This window comes from Camelus ferus, chromosome 10 (assembly GCF_009834535.1).
Source record: "Camelus ferus isolate YT-003-E chromosome 10, BCGSAC_Cfer_1.0, whole genome shotgun sequence".
NCBI classification, from domain to species: domain Eukaryota; kingdom Metazoa; phylum Chordata; class Mammalia; order Artiodactyla; family Camelidae; genus Camelus; species Camelus ferus.
In genome coordinates this window covers 35,323,848-35,341,045 of record NC_045705.1, presented here as the reverse complement: position 1 = coordinate 35,341,045, position 17,198 = coordinate 35,323,848, and the positions used below count along the sequence as shown (strand labels likewise).

The following is a 17,198-nucleotide window of genomic DNA, read 5'->3' as shown; positions in this document are numbered from 1 at the left end:
CCACAGAGCAGACCAGAGGATGGCAGTGGTAACTCGTATGTCACTTTACAGTTTGGAAAGCAGTTGCATGACCACCCAAGAACACTGGGAGGTATGTGGTATTCTTATCCCCTGACTATCTCCTCCTGATGAGGAAGCTAGCTAGGGCTTAGTGAGCAGAAATATTTTGCCCTGGTCACACAGCTGGCAGGTGGCAGAAACTGCATAGTCCGTGAGGTCCAGCCATGTGAGAGCTTTTCAGTGTGCCCAGACCTCAGGCTCACAGCTCCATCATAAACTCAACCGTGCCTCTTCAAGTTATCTGAGAACTTCTGGTTTCTCTTCTTTCCCAGTTTGCTAGGCTTAAAGCAATCCTTGACAAATTAAACTTTAATTTCAAGCTTCGTTAAGAATGCTATTGCCATGTTTTAGACAAAAAAAAAGTCACAGTATGGCTAAGTTGGGTCTAGCTTTATGTTGGTTTCTGTGTTCACTTACGGTTGTTATCTTGAGTGAGTGATTCAGTTTCTCTAAGCCTCAGTTCATTACCTGCAAATGTCAGTTCTCTTTCTTCTGTGACTATACTGTATTTCGCTGTATAATAATATATTTTGGCTTTTTTCATCTCTTAGTTAAAATTTGTAATCCAAACTGTTACAACCTCACTGCTAGAAGAAAAAAATTCAAATGCCCATAAAGGAAAACAATAGCCCTCATTCAGATAGCATCTCTAAGTGCCAGGCCCTCTGCTGGACCCTCTGTGTCCACAATCTCCAGCCCTTTAAACATACTTGCAGGGCAGAGATGTACATGCAGGGAAACCAAGGCTCACTGAGCTGAAGTGATATTCCCGAAGTCACACAGTGGGTCAGTGGGAAAGCTAGGATGAGAATGGAACCTGCCCCTTAAAAAAGGAAGCCAAAATCAAAAATCCACTGGAATTTAAGCAACCAGACTCCTTTTGATAAAGGACCTTTAAGCAACTTCAAGGTGTGTTCATCTCTTTAGACACTATCAGTCCCATGAAGAACCCTCATGGATTGCAATACAGATAATTGATAGATGCAGCAGTGGACGGAGAAATTTAAGGGAAACTAAGAGCAAAGCTCTCCGTCCTCCCTTTTCTGTCCATCTCCCATTGTTGGAATGGAGAGTTCACGTCAAAGCCATAGAATATGTTCGCCGTTCAGACTCTCTCTAAACCACGTTTCTTGTGATAAGAGACAGGAGAGAGATTGACCTTTAAAAATCCTGTGTTCTAAGGAGCAGATAAAGATTTTGCAAACCTTTTCAAAGAAGGCACAGAATGTATCGTAGCAAATGACAAAAACTTCTCCCAGATGCGTACAGACAGGGAGCCACATTCCACCCTCCACCCCCAGGGCAGCCCCAGATGCTGCTCTCAGTCTGCTGTCAAACAGTTCTGTGGCCAAACTGCACGACTGCGAGGTGAGGCCCGCTGGTGGGCTGTCGAGCCTGCAGAGAGCTGGATGGACTTGTTATACACTGCCCACAGGGCCATCAGTTTAAGGAACCGTGCTGACAACTCCAGTAAAGAGAGTTTACTAGTCCACGGGTTTCCCAGCTCTGCTCTCCTTTTGGCTGATGCTTGTCCTTCCTTCTGATCTCAGTTTAAGCATTACCTCTTCCAGGAAATGCTCCGGCCCCCAGCCTGTTAGGTTCCCACCTTTGGGCTTCCCCAGCCGCCACTGCTTCCTTCTTTCCCAGCAAACTGTTGTCTCTGTCTGACCCACCACACCGAATCCTTTGGAGGTGTTACTCTGTTTTCTTCCTGTCTGTCCAGTGCCTTGCACACAGGGCCCATCAGCCACGTGATGGGTGCGGAAAGAAAAGGGCAGGCCCGTCCCCTGCACCTCCTTTCTGAGGAGAGGAATGAGCTCTTTCTGTGGGGAAAGGTTTCATCACACCCCAGAGCCCTTGATAGGCCCTGGGCAATGGATGGGAAGTTTGACATGGGATCCTCACATAATCAGTCATTCATTTTTTTTTTCATTCATTCAACAAATACGATGCTCACTGTGCACAGGGCACTAGGCTATGCATGTGGAATAAGAAATAATGGACTCAGTTCCTGCCCTCTGTGAAGGAAGTCAGGGATGTGAGAGCCAGGACATCCAAAGCACTGATGGAGAAAGAAATGTAGACTGTGGTCTAGTGCCTGACAGCTGGACTTGGAGAAAGATAAGGGACCAGAGCCCGAACTCTGCCACTTCACTGGCAGTATGACTTTGGGTAAATCACCTAACCTGGCCCCAATGTCCTCATTTGTGAAGACTGAGAGGGCCAGCTGCATTGCCACCTTCCTTAGAACTCTTGTACACTCCTGTCACTTTCTGTGAAAGTTCCAGCTGGCTGGCCCCCAGGGGAGATGGGACAGGGGCATAGGGGCATAGAAAGGCCAGGACGTGGCTATCAGGCAGGTTAGCCCCAGAGGCTGCCCCATCCACCCCCACCTAATTGATGACAAGGACACTGATAGCAGAGAGGGAGGCGGTCACCCCAGATCCCATCACTCTCTGACGGCTGTTAAGATTACCACACGAAAAGGAAGCTACCGCTGGCCAGGACCACGACTGATGGCAGAGGACTTCACCCAGTCCTGTGCCTAGCACCTGTCTGTAGGGGGGTCTCTGGGAACAGCTGCTGGCGTGGGAAGGACACCAAGACTTCTTTCATTGAATTACTTACTTATTCCTCACAGCCCAGGAACCTTCTCACAGTCCTAAGAGGTTGGCATAATTTATTATGGTTTTACAGGAATAAATTGCATCCAGGACATGGGAAGGGATGTGCCCAGGGTCTCATGGCTAGAGAGTGACAGACTCAGTGCAGGAACCAGGTCTTCAGGCTTCTAGCCTGGATTTTTTTTCCTGCACACACCCCTCCCTCTCCATGGTCCGTTGACACTCACCAGCAGGTGGGTGCGAAGGAGGGTTGCAAGAGGGAATGGCATCACCTTCATCCCCAAGTGGGCAGTGCGTACATGGAACTGTCAGCGGAAGCCAGTGCTCTGTGCACCATGCAGTGTTTCAGCACCGAGGACCATGGGCATGAGGACTGCCCTGGAATATTCATCTAGTACTCCAGAGACCTGGCCCCTATTTCCCTTTTTTCCCCTTTCTCATGCCCTTCCTTCCTTTTTATTCATCTTTCTTTTTGATCTCCATTCTATCCTTTTTCTGGCCGTTACCTTCTCCCTTCCCTTTGCCCCCCACTCCCACCAGAGACAGCTGCTGGGTGTGGCGTCGCTGCCCCTCCCAGCCTCCGGGAGCCCCATGGCCTCATCTGCCACTTTCTTCCGCCCCCTTCACTCTCACCAGGTCAGGAGAGAGAGGAGGCCTTCAGAACTGTGAGGAAAAAGGAAATTTCTGGTTGGGGGAAATGTTACTTGCCAAAAGTTGGGATTTAGGGTTCAGGGCGGGTTACTGAAAGCTTGAAGGAAATAGAGGAAAATTTTCTCTGTTTTCCCCGTAGGTTTTTGTTTTTGTTTTTGCTGCTGTGACACCAAGGGTCTCTCAACGGTAACAGTAAATGTAGGACACATGGATGTTTTATAAGTCAACCAGCGTGCGTGTGACATGCAATTAAGTGAGGATCAGAAGTGCTTGGAAAAAATACTGTCTCCAAACTCACCAAAACCAGACACTCCCCAAAACCGTATCTTGACCCCAACATTTACTTTTCTGTCCCCAAAACAAACTTTTTCCTCTTAATATGACTGTTCTAAAACTTGTCATCTGTGGCTAAGGGACTGACACCGTGTGACTGACTGTGGAGCCCTACTGCAGGCCGCTGTATGCTGCGTCTGAAAACACAGGTGTTTGCACAGAAGCTGGTCTCAGAAACTGAGACTTTGATTAGAATTTTGTGGGCCTTACTCATTTTTAAAATATGTATCTCATTTAAACATGATGGCCTTTATTGGTGGATGGCCTTTATTTAGCCTGCGTTTACGAGTCAGCAAATATTTGCCTAGTGAATGACCTGGGAGCATCAGGTAGGGAGGTGGAGGCAGGCAGCATTTTGGGCCTGGCTGGATCCCACTTACCTGTGACCGATACAGTAATTCCACAGTCCCAGAGTCTCTCGTAAGAGCACTGTGGGTGTGATGTCCCCGTTTCAGAGAACCAATCTTCAAGTCCCCTGAGGTCTTTGCTTCCTTAACTCACTATGGCCACATTTATGTCATTTAGTTCTCCAAAGCCAGACAGGCTGCATCCAGAAAGGGCTGCCCTGAAACACGTGTAGAGGGAGGGGACCAGGGTAGCTCTGTTACCAGGATCCCTGTTCAAGGGGAGCACCTGGCCAGAAGCTAATAGTAACCAGTATCTGTCAAGCACTTACTTAGGTGCTGGTCATCGCGCTGAGTGCTCCACACCCATGCTCTCACCTAATCCTCCCAGCGTCTCTCTGGGTAGGTCTGGTTGTGCATGTTACAGATGGGTGGACTGAAGCTCAGAGCCTTTGCTGAGACTTTCATTTCTAGCAGAATGGCCAACTGGATCATCACAAAGGCCCTCTGAATACAAGGAACAACAATTTGTTTTTAAAATTCATTGCTGAATTTTTTTAATGAAGGAAATAAGGGTTACGGGGAGCCCCAGATTCCAGAGGCAAGGATGAAGCTGAAAGCTCACAGGAGACAGGGATCCTGAAATGACCCCCAGGAACTCATTGTGTGGCGAGGGAGACAGAGAAAGTCGAAGTTACAGTATAGAGGATGGGCGCCGTGTTGGAGACCGCCCAGGGCACTGGAAGAGCACAGAAGGGTAACATTTAGCAAGACTCATAAATTCATGTTTTCCATTTTAAAAATGGTTTCTAAAAGTCTCTTCAGGATCAGAGAACCTGAAAGAACTGAGTTCAAATTCCAAGTCAGCTTCCTTGCTGACTGACTGTGTGACCTTGACCAAATTCCTTTACCACTTTGAACCACTGGTTCCTTCTCTGTAACATGGGGGTGATGGGGACAACAGTGGCTACTTCATAGAGCTGGGGAGATTCAATGATACATGCCTTGAAAACATTCCTTGTAGAGCGTTTAGCACAATGCCTGGCCCTCAGTAAGTGGCAGCTGTCAGCATCATTATCATCATCATTTAATACAAAAATTAATAACAATAACCATCATTCCTAGCAAACCTTCCCCAGGATCAGAGAACAAGAAGCAGTTCTTCCATGGTGCCACAGAGCAGAGTGTTTATAAAGAGGTAAAAAGTCTGGTTTCCAGGGCCTGCTTTGGTGGTAAACAAGAGCAGGCAAGAGCTAATAAAATTTCAAATTAGCCATGACTTTTCATGGCCCTTCAATTGTGCTAGCTGATTTAATGGTCAGCGTCCCTGCTCGCTGGGATTGAATAATGGAGCATTTCTGTGGAGTTATGGATGCGGCAGCTGAATCTGTCACGCTAACATCAATAGCAAAATGCAAATAACCCTCAGCTCGGGCTGTAATTATGTGTTTAAGCAATGTCTGACGGGGCAGCACGAGAATGTGCGGTGGAGCCCGCCGACTGCCGGCGAAGACAGGTGCTTTGCTAGGCAGTGAGCTGGTGTCTCTGGGAGCCGGGGCGGGAGCCATGGTTAGGACCCGGGACGGAGCTGGAGTGAGGGGAGGCCTTTCCTCCACATCTCGGGATGACTGGCTGGGAGCAGACGAAGGACTCCCACTTTGGTGCTCACTTTGGCAGGCCATGTTCCAGGTTCAGGGTCAGGAAGAGGAACTGCCTCTTACTAAGTACTTACTATGTGTCAGGTACTCTGCTAGATTTGGGGACGTGTATTATGTTTTTCATTTATGTAAAAAATACTTATGTGACACTGACTTTTATGATCTACTTGTAAGAGGTGTGGGAAACTGGGGCCAGATTTGTTAAGCAACCTGCCCAAGGTCACACAGTAGCAGGTTTCAGAGCAAGAATTTGACCTCAGTCTGGCTCAGGAGCCCATACTGTTTACCACCATGGACCCCGACTGCTGCCTTCAGCCCCTCTGTCACGTCAGCCCGCTGTCCTCACAGAGGGCATATACCATGTAAGGTCTTGGATACCAGGCAGAAGTTGGGAGAGAAAGACAAGAGATTTTTGTCCTTAACTTATTAAGGAAGGAAAACTGGGTTTCGGGGAGGCCAAGTAGCTCGCCTGGGGCCACAGGACACCAAGGCTAGTAAGGAGGCTTAGGGATGCTGCCTGTGTGGGTGGGGCACCAGTCCAACCAATGCATATGCAGTGTTCTAGTGGGCAGTGTCTATGTTGTAAACCCCTGGAGACAGATGTGAAGGAGGTGTGTCAGTGATGGGGAGATGGGGGCTCAAAGAGGTTAAGTACAGGAACTCGTGCAGAGTCATTCTTAGGGCAGTTCTGGGACTTGAACTTGAGTCTCTGAGCCTCAGGATCCTCCCACCATCCCGCATTATTTAATTGAATCAAGATAATGGTTTCCTGCCTTTTATAGGCTGTCATTTGGTTTTGTCCCCTTGATTCATTTATTAACTAATTCATTCAATTCTCATTCATTGATTTATTTACCAGTTACGTTTTAAACACCTATACCAAGTGCTGGAGATACAACAGAGATAACCAGAGCAGAATCTGTGTCCCCAGGGTGGTGGGGAAATTTGCCCAAAGTCACAGAGCTGATAAGCCAGAGAGAAAGAATTCAACCCCACAGAGGAATACCCGTGCTTAGACTGTTCTCTGCCTACAAAGCAGACTGGAACCCTGAGCTTTCCCTGTCCCCCACTTTGGGCAGTATCCTCTAATCCCTGAGTTTCTTATCTATTTTAAGCTATTCTGTTGTGTGCCTGTAAAAGCACTTTGGGATAATGAGACCAAAAATTTGTGATCTGATGAAAAATTTTTTTTTTTTTTTTTGCACTTTGGGATGCTGGAAGCTGTAATGTAATTTTCAGTCCTAAAGAATTCCACCTATGTGGTGAAGAGAATTCCCTGCTAATGGCAACTTGGTCAGTGATCTGAGACCATCCAGCAAGCTCAGAAAGCCCCTCTCACTGTAGACAGGGCCAGGTCTGCATACATTTACATCGCACCTGGGAGAGGTGCCTTCTCCAACACGGCCTCTCCCTCACCCCCAAAGCCAGGCGGTTGCCAGGTCTCACCGTTTTTACCTCTTCAGTGTCTCTCTGAACCATCCACTTCTCTCAGTCTCTACTGTACCTCACTAGTCTCAGGAACCATTGTTTTCCCCATATGTAACCTCAGCAACGCCCCCTCCGTGGCTCCTCCAGCTTCCACTTTGGGCCCCTTTAGTCCTCTCTCCTTGATACAGCAGGTGTTCTTTCAGCCCTGCAAGTCAGATGGAGTCACCCCCTGCTTAGCGCCTTTCACTAGCTCCCATTACCCGGAAGGTGAAATGCGAACTCCCCAGCCGGGCCCAGGAGTCCCAGCTGTCTGCTCCTCCCAGCCCCGGCAGCCTCCTCTTGTGCTGGTCCCCTCACCTTCTGAGCTCAGCACTTGAGTTTAGCCACTCAAAGGTTCAATGTGTTCTCTCACCTTTGGGCCTCCATATATGTAATTCCTTCTAGCTCTTTGAAAAAAACAATACTAACATGTCACACTGTCCACTGACCGACTTGTCTATCTCTCCTGCTGGACTAGTGGGCTGGGACCTAATCCGAAGCACCTGAATCTCCTTGGTGCCCAGCAGAGGCCTTGGCCTGTATCAGGCACTTAATCCTGTTTTTCAGTGAATTGAAAAGAGAGAAGTAAGTGCAGGTGCTGTGGAAAAACGTGGCTGATGGAACATAGCGATGTGAACTGTCGTGCTCTGTGCCCCCTGCAGATGGCTTGGTGGACTGCATGGACCCCGACTGCTGCCTCCAGCCCCTCTGTCACACCAGCCCGCTGTGCCTGGGCTCCCCCGACCCTCTGGACATCATCCAGGAGACACAGGCCCCTGTGTCCCAGCAGAACCTGCACTCCTTCTACGACCGCATCAAGTTCCTCGTGGGCAGGGACAGCACACACGTCATCCCCGGGGAGAACCCCTTTGACAGAGGGTGAGTCCAGCTCTGGCCGTGGCTCTCTGACAGGGAAATGGGTCAACTCCAGGGCCACATTTGGGTGCATGGGGGTTGGAGGAGGCCAGGAGGGTGGGCACCAAAGGATGGAATGGCAGGGAGGCAGGGAAGCAGCCTCGAGTACCCACGTTTAGAAGACTGCTATCCGCGGCATTTGGAATTTTTATGAGCAAAGTTGTGTTGTTCTCACCGGGTGAAGATGGAGAGAGTGAGAAATCAAAGGTCCAAGGGGAATCATGGATCAATACCCACTTTGCAGTCAGCTCATACTGATCCTGTGGTCTCAAGATGAGCTGAAAAGCTCTGACACTGTTCACCGTTGGAGCTGACGTCCAGGAGACTCTGTTAGGCTGGGCAGGGTTGCCTCTGCTGGCGTCCCAGGTTACAAGCCCATGCGTCTTTCACAAGTTGTCGGCTGTGTCATCTGGTGGACAGTTTTTTACTGAGGTCTGTTCTGTGCCACATCCTGTGCTGGAATCAGAGATGAGACAAACACAGTTCCTGCCCATTGTCCACTAGGGGGACAAAAAATAGTTCCAGTGGGGTAGGCTAGAAATATGCCTGCAGGGCACTCTGGAAACAGGGAGAGGACATTCCTAGGTAGGGGGAAGGCTGAGACTTAAGAACTGAGTCTTAAAAATGAGAAATAGCTAGGCAAGGGAGAGAGAGGGTGTTCTGGGAGAGAGAACAGCCTGTGCAAAAACCCAGGGGCATGAAAAGGTACAGGAGCTCTCTGTTTGCTGCTCCCCACACCAGGGTCTATGAACTTGGTAAAGGTATCCAGGAAGGATGTATGATCATGTCTTTTGAATGTCTTCCAATGTAGAGATGCCTCACACACATAGAGCTTTCTCTGCAAGTCAGCCCAGTTCAATTCAGCAGTCACAGATTGTGTGCCTTCTATGTTCATGATTTCGGTGCCAGAGAATTCCTGCCCTGAGGGGGCGGTGGGGGTAGGGATGAGGGATGGGAATGATGAAAGACAGCCCCAGTTCTCTTTAAAGGGGAAATCAGCAGGGCTTCATTATGGGCTGGGTCTGAGGGATGCTGGAGAAAGGAGAGACCTTACTCGGGTGCCTAGTAGAGGATGGTAACTACCCCACGTTGGGGACCTGAGAGCAGGAGCAGGCTTGGGAACAAAGTGATGACCTCTGCCTTGAGCACAGCAAGGGCAAGGAAGGGACTCACCTCAGTAGAACAGCCAAGAGGAAATATCTCTAAAATGGGAGTGATGGTGACAACAGTGGCTACTTCATAGAGCTGAGAAGGTTCAATGACACATGCCTTGAAAACATTCCTTGTAAAGCCTTTAGCATAATACCTGGCCGTCAGTCAGGGGCAGCTATGAGTATCATCATCATCATTTAATACAAAATTAATAATGATAACAATCATTCCTGGCAAACCTTCCAAGCAGGACCAGAGAGCGGGAAGCAGTTCATAAACATTTCTGGAGCTCACATAGAGGTTAGGGCTGAGGACTTTGATTTGGGAGCCACCAACAAATAAGCAGGAGATGAAGCCACGAGCACACGAAAGTTTGCTGGAGGAGAACGTGTAAGGGGAGAGGAGTGGGGATGTAAAAAAGCACCCTGGGGAAGAGCTCTGGGAGGTGGTATTAGCGTCCCCAGAGAATACCTGGGAATCCCAGGAGGAGGCCTCGCTCCTGGGATGGACGTGCTGGATCTAAGACTCCAGGGCCCTCCTTTCCACTGCCCCAGCACTTCCTCACAAGGAGCGATAATGAGACAGGAAAAGTGAAGAACAGAGAATATTGAGAACCTCAGCGGTGAAGCAATCTTCCCACATTCATAGGCTAGTCAAGCGGCAGAGCCAGGAGCAGAAACAGACTGAGGAGAAACCTATTCATTTATCTTGGCCAGAAATGCTACTTTTGTCTCTGGGTAGGAAGCTTTCTGCTTTTTTATTCCATTGTGTGATTTTGTGTGTATGCTCGTGGGCCTTTCCGTGGCGTTAGTTCTTTTAATCAAATGGAGATAGAAATATGACTCCAACCAAGGGGAATATTATTTGCTCAGCCTTTCTTTACTAGACCCTTTATGAGATCTGATAGAGCTCTGGCTGGTTCTGCTTAAGGGGTGCCCTTATCATGCCATCCTGATCAGGGCCAGCAGGGACCATGTCCCCTGCATGTCCTCTGGTCACTCACCAAGCCTGCTGTTTAGGCCATGCCACAAGTTAAGTGGCACCTGCTCAAGGATCTCAGTATCATTTTCTCCCAGTCTGACTTGCCTAAAGGAGCCAGTCAAGTGGGGATCTTGAGAAACCGCTACTGGGAGAAATGGACGGCTCAGCAGAGAAGAGAGCACAGGTCTCAGAGTGAGGCCAACTTGTGGTTCAGATCCTGGCTCTGCCACTATTGGATACGTGGCTCTGGGGAAGTGGCCTGATACAGTGACTATGTGAATGTCTGTTAACCCTCTGAACAGAGTCCGCCAGGACAGGACTGCATCTTACTCATTGTAGCTCTTAGTAGTTGCTTGAGATAAATATGCATATGTATTGCCTTGAACGATGAAGAAATGGGAGGAAAGTAGGAGGGACGGAAGCATGGAGGGACAGAGGATGGATGGAGGATGGATGGACACATTATCTATTTTATTTAATTTGCTACTGAGGATTCAGAGTCCAGAGAGGTTAAATTATCTGTTAAAATCACATTACAGATTAGTAGCAGAAGCAGGAGTAGAAGTCAGCTCCCAGATCATTGTTTATATATCTGTCACCTTCAGTTAAATAACAGATGCTTGGAAAGCAAAGACCATTCATCTCTCCAAACCTGCCTTACTTAGGGAAGAGCCTGGAACGTAGTATTTTCTCTAAAATGGGTGGATAATGGAAGCTTCCAAATGTTACTGTAACAGTTCCTTTTCCCTAACATTTGCCTGAATCATTCTGCCCCTGCTCCTTGCTGATCTAGATTCAGAAGAAACAGCTATCTTTCACTACTAAGTATCACCCAGCAGACTTTTGTGTAAAACAGTCCCAGGTGACTGGAAACCTGGAAACACAAGGCAGCAGATGCTTTTCTCATTAGACTGCCTGCTTGGTATTCCGTTGTCTTGCTCTGCGCCGGGAATGCAGTTTTTACTTACACAGTGGGGATAAAGTGACATCGGTTACCAAGTTTGGGTTGTTGCTTTCTTTCCTCTCATGTGAAGAAATATGGTATAATTGAAAGTGCCCAGAGTTTGAATCTGGGCTTTACCAACTACTAGTTTAGTGTGGCCCCAGGGAAATGATTTAACTTGTGCATATATGCCTCCAATTATAAATTGGCAATCATAGTAACTACTTCACGAAAGCCACAATAAAAATGAATATGAAAAGGTATATAGGTATGTACATGTAAGACTGAAACACTATGCTGTACACCAGGAATTGACACAGCATTGTAAACTGACTATACTTCAATTAAAAACAAAAAACAAAAGTAAATCAAACTAAAAGGAAAAAAAAAATGATTACCTGAGATAAAGCACCTAACGCAGGGCTCGGTGCTTAGGCGATGAGTGAGTGGGGTGGCTCCTATGGCAGCAGCGTGGCCCAGTGAAAATCGCCGAGACCTGGATTTAAAGTCTCTTGCCTCCACTGAATAGCTGTGTGACCTTGGGAAAATTCCTCAACTTCTCTGAGCTCCAATGTCCTCCTCTGTCGGAGCAGGGTAATAATGTCTATTGTGCAGAGTGGCCATGAGAATTAAATGAAAAAACAAAAAGTTCAGGAGCAGGAGGGTATAGCTCAGTGGTCAAGTGCATGCTTAGCATGCACAAAGTCCTGGGTTCAATCCCCAGTACCTCTGTTAAATAATAAATAAAATACATACATACATACATACATACATCCCTAATTACCTACCCCCTCAAAAAATGTTTTAAAAGTGTTTTTTTTAACATTTTTTATTGATTTATAATCATTTTACAATGTTGTGTCAAATTCCAGTGTTCAGCACAATTTTTCAGTCATACATGGACATATACACACTCATTATCACATTTTTTTCTCTGTGAGCTACCATAAGATTTTGTGTATATTTCCCTGTGCTATACAGTATAATCTTGTTTATCTATCCTACAATTTTGAAATCCCAGTCTATCGCTTCCCACCCTCCGCCCCTCTGGCAACCACAAGTCTGTATTTTATGGCTATGAGTCTGTTTCTGTCCTGTATTTACCCTTTGTTTTTATTTGTTTGTTTGTTTTTGTTTTTGTTTTTGTTTTTTAGATTCCACATATGAGCGATCTCACATGGTATTTTTCTTTCTCTTTCTGGCTTACTTCACTTAGAATGACATTCTCCAGGAGCATCCATGTTGCTGCAAATGGCGTTATGTTGTCATTTTTTATGGCTGAGTAGTATTCCATTGTATAAATATACCACCTCTTCTTTTTCCAGTCACCTGTTGATGGACATTTAGGCTGTTTCCATGTTTTGGCTATTGTAAATAGTGCTGCTATGAACACTGGGGTGCAGGTGTCATCATGAAGTAGGGTTCCTTCTGGATACAAGCCCAGGAGTGGGATTCCTGGGTCATACAGTAAGTCTATTCCTAGTCTTTTGAGGAATCTCCACACTGTTTTCCATAGTGGCTGCACCAGACTGCATTCCCACCAGCAGTGTAGGAGGGTTCCCCTCTCTCCACAGCCTCTCCAGCATTTGTCATCTGTGGATTTTTGAATGACGGCCATTCTGACTGGTGTGAGGTGATACCTCATTGTAGTTTTGATTTGCATTTCTCTGATAATTAGTGATATTGAGCATTTTTTCATGTGCCTTTTGATCATTTGTATGTCTTCCTTGGAGAATTGCTTGTTTAGGTCTTCTGCCCACTTTTGGATTGGGTTGTTTATTTTTTCTTATTGAGTCATATTAGCTGCTTATATATTCTGGAGATCAAGCCTTTGTCGGTTTCATTTGCAAAAATTTTCTCCCATTCCGTAGGTTGTCTTCTTGTTTTACTTATGGTTTCCTTTGCTGTGCAGAAGCTTATAAGTTTCATTAGGTCCCATTTGTTTATTCTTGCTTTTATTTCTATTGCTTGAGTAGACTATTCTAGGAGAACATTTTTGAGATGTATGTCAGATAATGTTTTGCCTATGTTTTCCTCTAGGAGGTTTATTGTATCTTGTCTTATGTTTAAGTCTTTGATCCATATTGAGTTGACTTTTGTATATGGTGTAAGGGAGTGTTCTAGCTTCATTGTTTTACATGCTGCTGTCCAGTTTTCCCAACACCATTTGCTGAAGAGACTGTCTATTCCATTGTATATTCTTGCCTCCTTTGTCGAAGATTAGTTGACCAAAAATTTGTGGGTTCATTTCTGGGCTCTCTATTCTGTTCCATTGGTCTATATGTCTGCTTTTGTACCCATACCATGCTGTCTTGATGACTGTAGCGCTGTAGTATTGTCTAAGGTCTGGGAGAGTTATTCCTCCAGCCTCTTTCTTTCTCTTCAGTAATGCTTTGGCAATTCTAGGTCTTTGATGGTTCCATATGAATTTTATTATGATTTGTTCTAGTTCTGTGAAATATGTCCTGGGTAATTTGATAGGGATTGCATTAAATCTGTAGATTGCCTTGGGCAGTGTGACCATTTTGACAATATTGATTCTTCCAATCCAAGAGCATGGGATATCTTTCCATTTTTTAAAGTCTTCTTTCATTTCCTTCATCAATGGTTTATAGTTTTCTGTGTATAATTCTTTCACCTCCTTGGTTAGATTTATTCCCAGATATTTTATTACTTTGGGTGCTATTTTAAAGGGGATTGTTTCTTTACTTTCTTTCTCTGTTGATTCATCGTTAGTGTAAAGAAATGCAACTGATTTTTGAACGTCAATTTTGTAACCTGCTACCTTGCTGAATTCTTCAATCAGCTCTAGTAGTTTTTGTGTGGACCTTTTAGGGTTTTCTATATATAGTAACATATCGTCGGCATATAGTAACACTTTTACCTCTTCTTATCCAATTTGGATCCCTTTTATTTCTTTCTCTTGCCTGACTGCTGTGGCTAGGACTTCCAGGACTATGTTGAATAGGAGTGGTGATAGTGGGCATCCTTGTCTTGTCCCAGATTTTAGTGGGAAGCTTTTGAGTTTTTCACCGTTGAGTACTATGCTGGCTGTAGGTTTGTCATATATAGCTTTTATTATGTTGAGATATATTCCCTCTATACCCACTTTGGTGAGAGTTTTTATCATAAATGGGTGTTGAATTTTATCAAATGCTTTTTCTGCATCGATTGAGATGATCATGTGGTTTTTGTCCTTTCTCTTGTTGATGTGATAAAGTGTTTTTAAAAGTTCATAAAGTCTCAAACTAGTACACACTGCTTGCAGATTATATGATGACAGCGATGACGATGAACGTGACGATAGTGATGATGTTAGAAAGAGCTTCCAACTCCACCTCCTGGAGCAGGAGTGAAACTTGAGAGCAACCTGCCCTCCAGGGAAGTCCAGCAGAACCCCCCAGAGAGGAGCTGGGTTTAGACTGTTGAGTCCTTATTTGAGGAAGAGAAAGGGCAGTGCTCTGCCAGCTGGCTGTCAGCCGGGGTCCTTGTTAGGGAGGAATCCAGTGGCACTTCTCCAGAGGGTGGGGTTTCTAATGGGCAGGCCAGCCTGACTTGGTGCCTGTGTTTAACAATAGGTGGCCTGTGGGACAGAAAAACCCTGTATTTTCCTGCACCCCATATGCTGCGCCACAATTTATCTAGTCTGAATGGGAGTCCGTTTAACAGGCTCCGAGAAGCAGCCTGTCACCCCAAGACACAACAGTATTTCTGAGCCCAGCAAGGGGAGGTGGCTCCTCCTTCACTCAGTGGATTCCCAGCTGTGAGACTGACTCAAGGCGACCCAAGTATGAGGCCTGCTGGGACCATGGGAGGGAGAGGAATTGAAGGCCAGGTTGGGACTGACCGGAGCCTCCTTCTGTGGGGGAAGCCAGCCAGCCAGTCCTCCATGCCCTGGGCTCTCCCCAGGATACCTTTCCTGAGAGGCCCAACCACTGGCAAGGACGAGGAGGCAGAGGTTCTCCCAGAGTTATATGAGAGGTTCCTGATGCTTCTGTGCAGCACCCCAGCTGGTGCAGAGGTCCTAGAGCAGGGGTGGCCCTCAGGGAAGGATGGCCAGCAGTTCTCTAGGATGTGAGGGACCCAGCCATGCAGAGCGGGCTCTGGGTTGGGCTGGGCTGGACTCCTTGGAGGCAAGCACAGAGCTAGACTCAGAGCTGAAGCAGAAGTCCTGCCAGATGGACTGAGAGTGAGGAAGGCCTCCCTCAGAGATCCTGTCTGGTTCTTCTGTGTCCCCAGAGCCCAGCACAGTGCCTGGCCCGGAGCAGGTGTTTAATTTCGGGTTACTGAAGACAGCAGCTCCCTCTGACATTCTGCCACTGCTGTGCTCAACTCCTCACACAGTGATCCAGGTGTGAATGACTTCAGCTGATCTACAGTAGGAGGGACAGAGCAGGCAGGGGAACCACCATCACCAGATTAGGTGGCTTGGATACCATCTTTCCCTCCTGGCTTGGATGCCTGGAGCCCTTCTGCCTGGTGGAACACCTGCCCCTCCCCTGGAATCGCAGAGAGAGTACAACACATGGTGTGTTGAGGCTTGAATGGGAGGGGAGGAGCCACTCAGGTCTGTCGGTGGAAGGATCCCCAGCAGGTCATCTGTACAAGGAGGACAGATAACAGGACCCAGACTCTGGGGCTTGGGATCAGACAGCTGGGAAAGGGAGGGCAACTGAGACATTCCTCCTCCCAGAGCACTCCAGGCAGCTGCTTCCCTGTTGCACAGCTTTGGTCGTGCCTGTGCTCTTGGGAAGGACTGACCACGGTCGAAAGGACTGGACATAGGGCAGATAGATCACGCCGGTGAGTACCTGTGGATTGCCACTGCTGGGACAGGTTAGCAGATCATAGGAAGAGGAAGAACTACCGCCAAGTTATTTGAATACTGGTTCAGAATGTATTCAAAGACACTGTATTGATGACAGAAAGGTGATGACGCTGTCCAGTCTCTCTGGGCCCCTCTAGACCACGTAGGTTGTCAGCTCACTCGGGCAAGTCAGTGGGTGTGGACAGGTCGCTATGAAAGTCAGCGAACAGGACACAGTGAGGCCAAAGAGAAAAGACTTCAGGAGTCAAGGGACTGTGGAAAAAGGAGAAACTGACAGAGCATTCATCCCACGGGAGGTAGAAGGTTGTGTCACATACAGCGGGTCAGATCCCGTGGAGAGGAGAGAATGGGGAGACGCAGAGAGAGACAGAACTGCCCACAGAAGTCGAGCTCTGTTTGGTAAATACTGACCAGCACCTATGTTGCACTAGGCCTGCAAGGAGATGTGCATCTACTGTCCTGTTACACTGGGGCCTCTGTGTGTGTCCAGTGCCTTGTTAGTCATCAAACCACTCGTGCCTGGCAGAGGGCTTGGCACAGGCTGAACCGCAATGAGTGGTGGATGAATCAGTGAGTCAGCCCATCAGCTACTGCTGAGTGCCTGAAGAGAGCAGAGGGAAGGTGCTTGGAGAGTTCAAAGGCGGGCCCAATACACCCCCTGCCAGTCTGGGTCCCTGAGCTCCCCTGCACTGGGGCTGCCTCTGACCCTTCTTTGTTTCTCGAGCACTGGGCAGAGGGCCTGGCTCAGAGTGGAGGACAGCAGGAAGTGTTTGGTTTTGAAAATGAATGAGCAAACAAACCAATGAACTAATGAATGAAGACATCTGGCAGGAGATGGCCTTTGACCTGAGACAAAGATTTCAGTGACTAGGGTTGGCCATTAAAACATGATTTATCCCAGGTCAGATCACAACAACCCATTAGCACATCATGAAATCAATGTGGTGGGGTGAAACTGATTTTTAAGAAGTAAATTTAAATGGAATGGGGTACAATGAAACGGAAAATATCAGTGCAACACTGTAAAAGGACATGTATTTTACAACATTTGTTTCGTGTGTGTGTATGTATACTACTGAATAAGCTATATTGCTTACTGTGGGTTTCAGTTGAACAGGATTTTAAAATGCATTCTAGACTGAGGAACCAGCACAACTTTCCATGATAATCCAAGGACAGAGAGAATTTTAATGTGGCTACAACATAATTATGGTTATAGTATTTTCCAAATCAAAAGTCAAG

The 17,198-nt window shown here is 47.0% G+C and overlaps 1 protein-coding gene across 1 annotated transcript in view; it reads left to right on the top strand.

Moving 5' to 3' along the window:
* The window catches only part of TENM4 (teneurin transmembrane protein 4), a 2,614,134-nt gene that overhangs the window by 2,516,105 nt on the left and 80,831 nt on the right, over nucleotides 1-17,198 (top strand). The window contains exon 28 of the mRNA XM_032488752.1: nucleotides 7,800-8,016. Coding sequence (XP_032344643.1) covers nucleotides 7,800-8,016 — 217 coding nt within the window. The remainder of the gene's footprint in view (nucleotides 1-7,799; nucleotides 8,017-17,198) is intronic.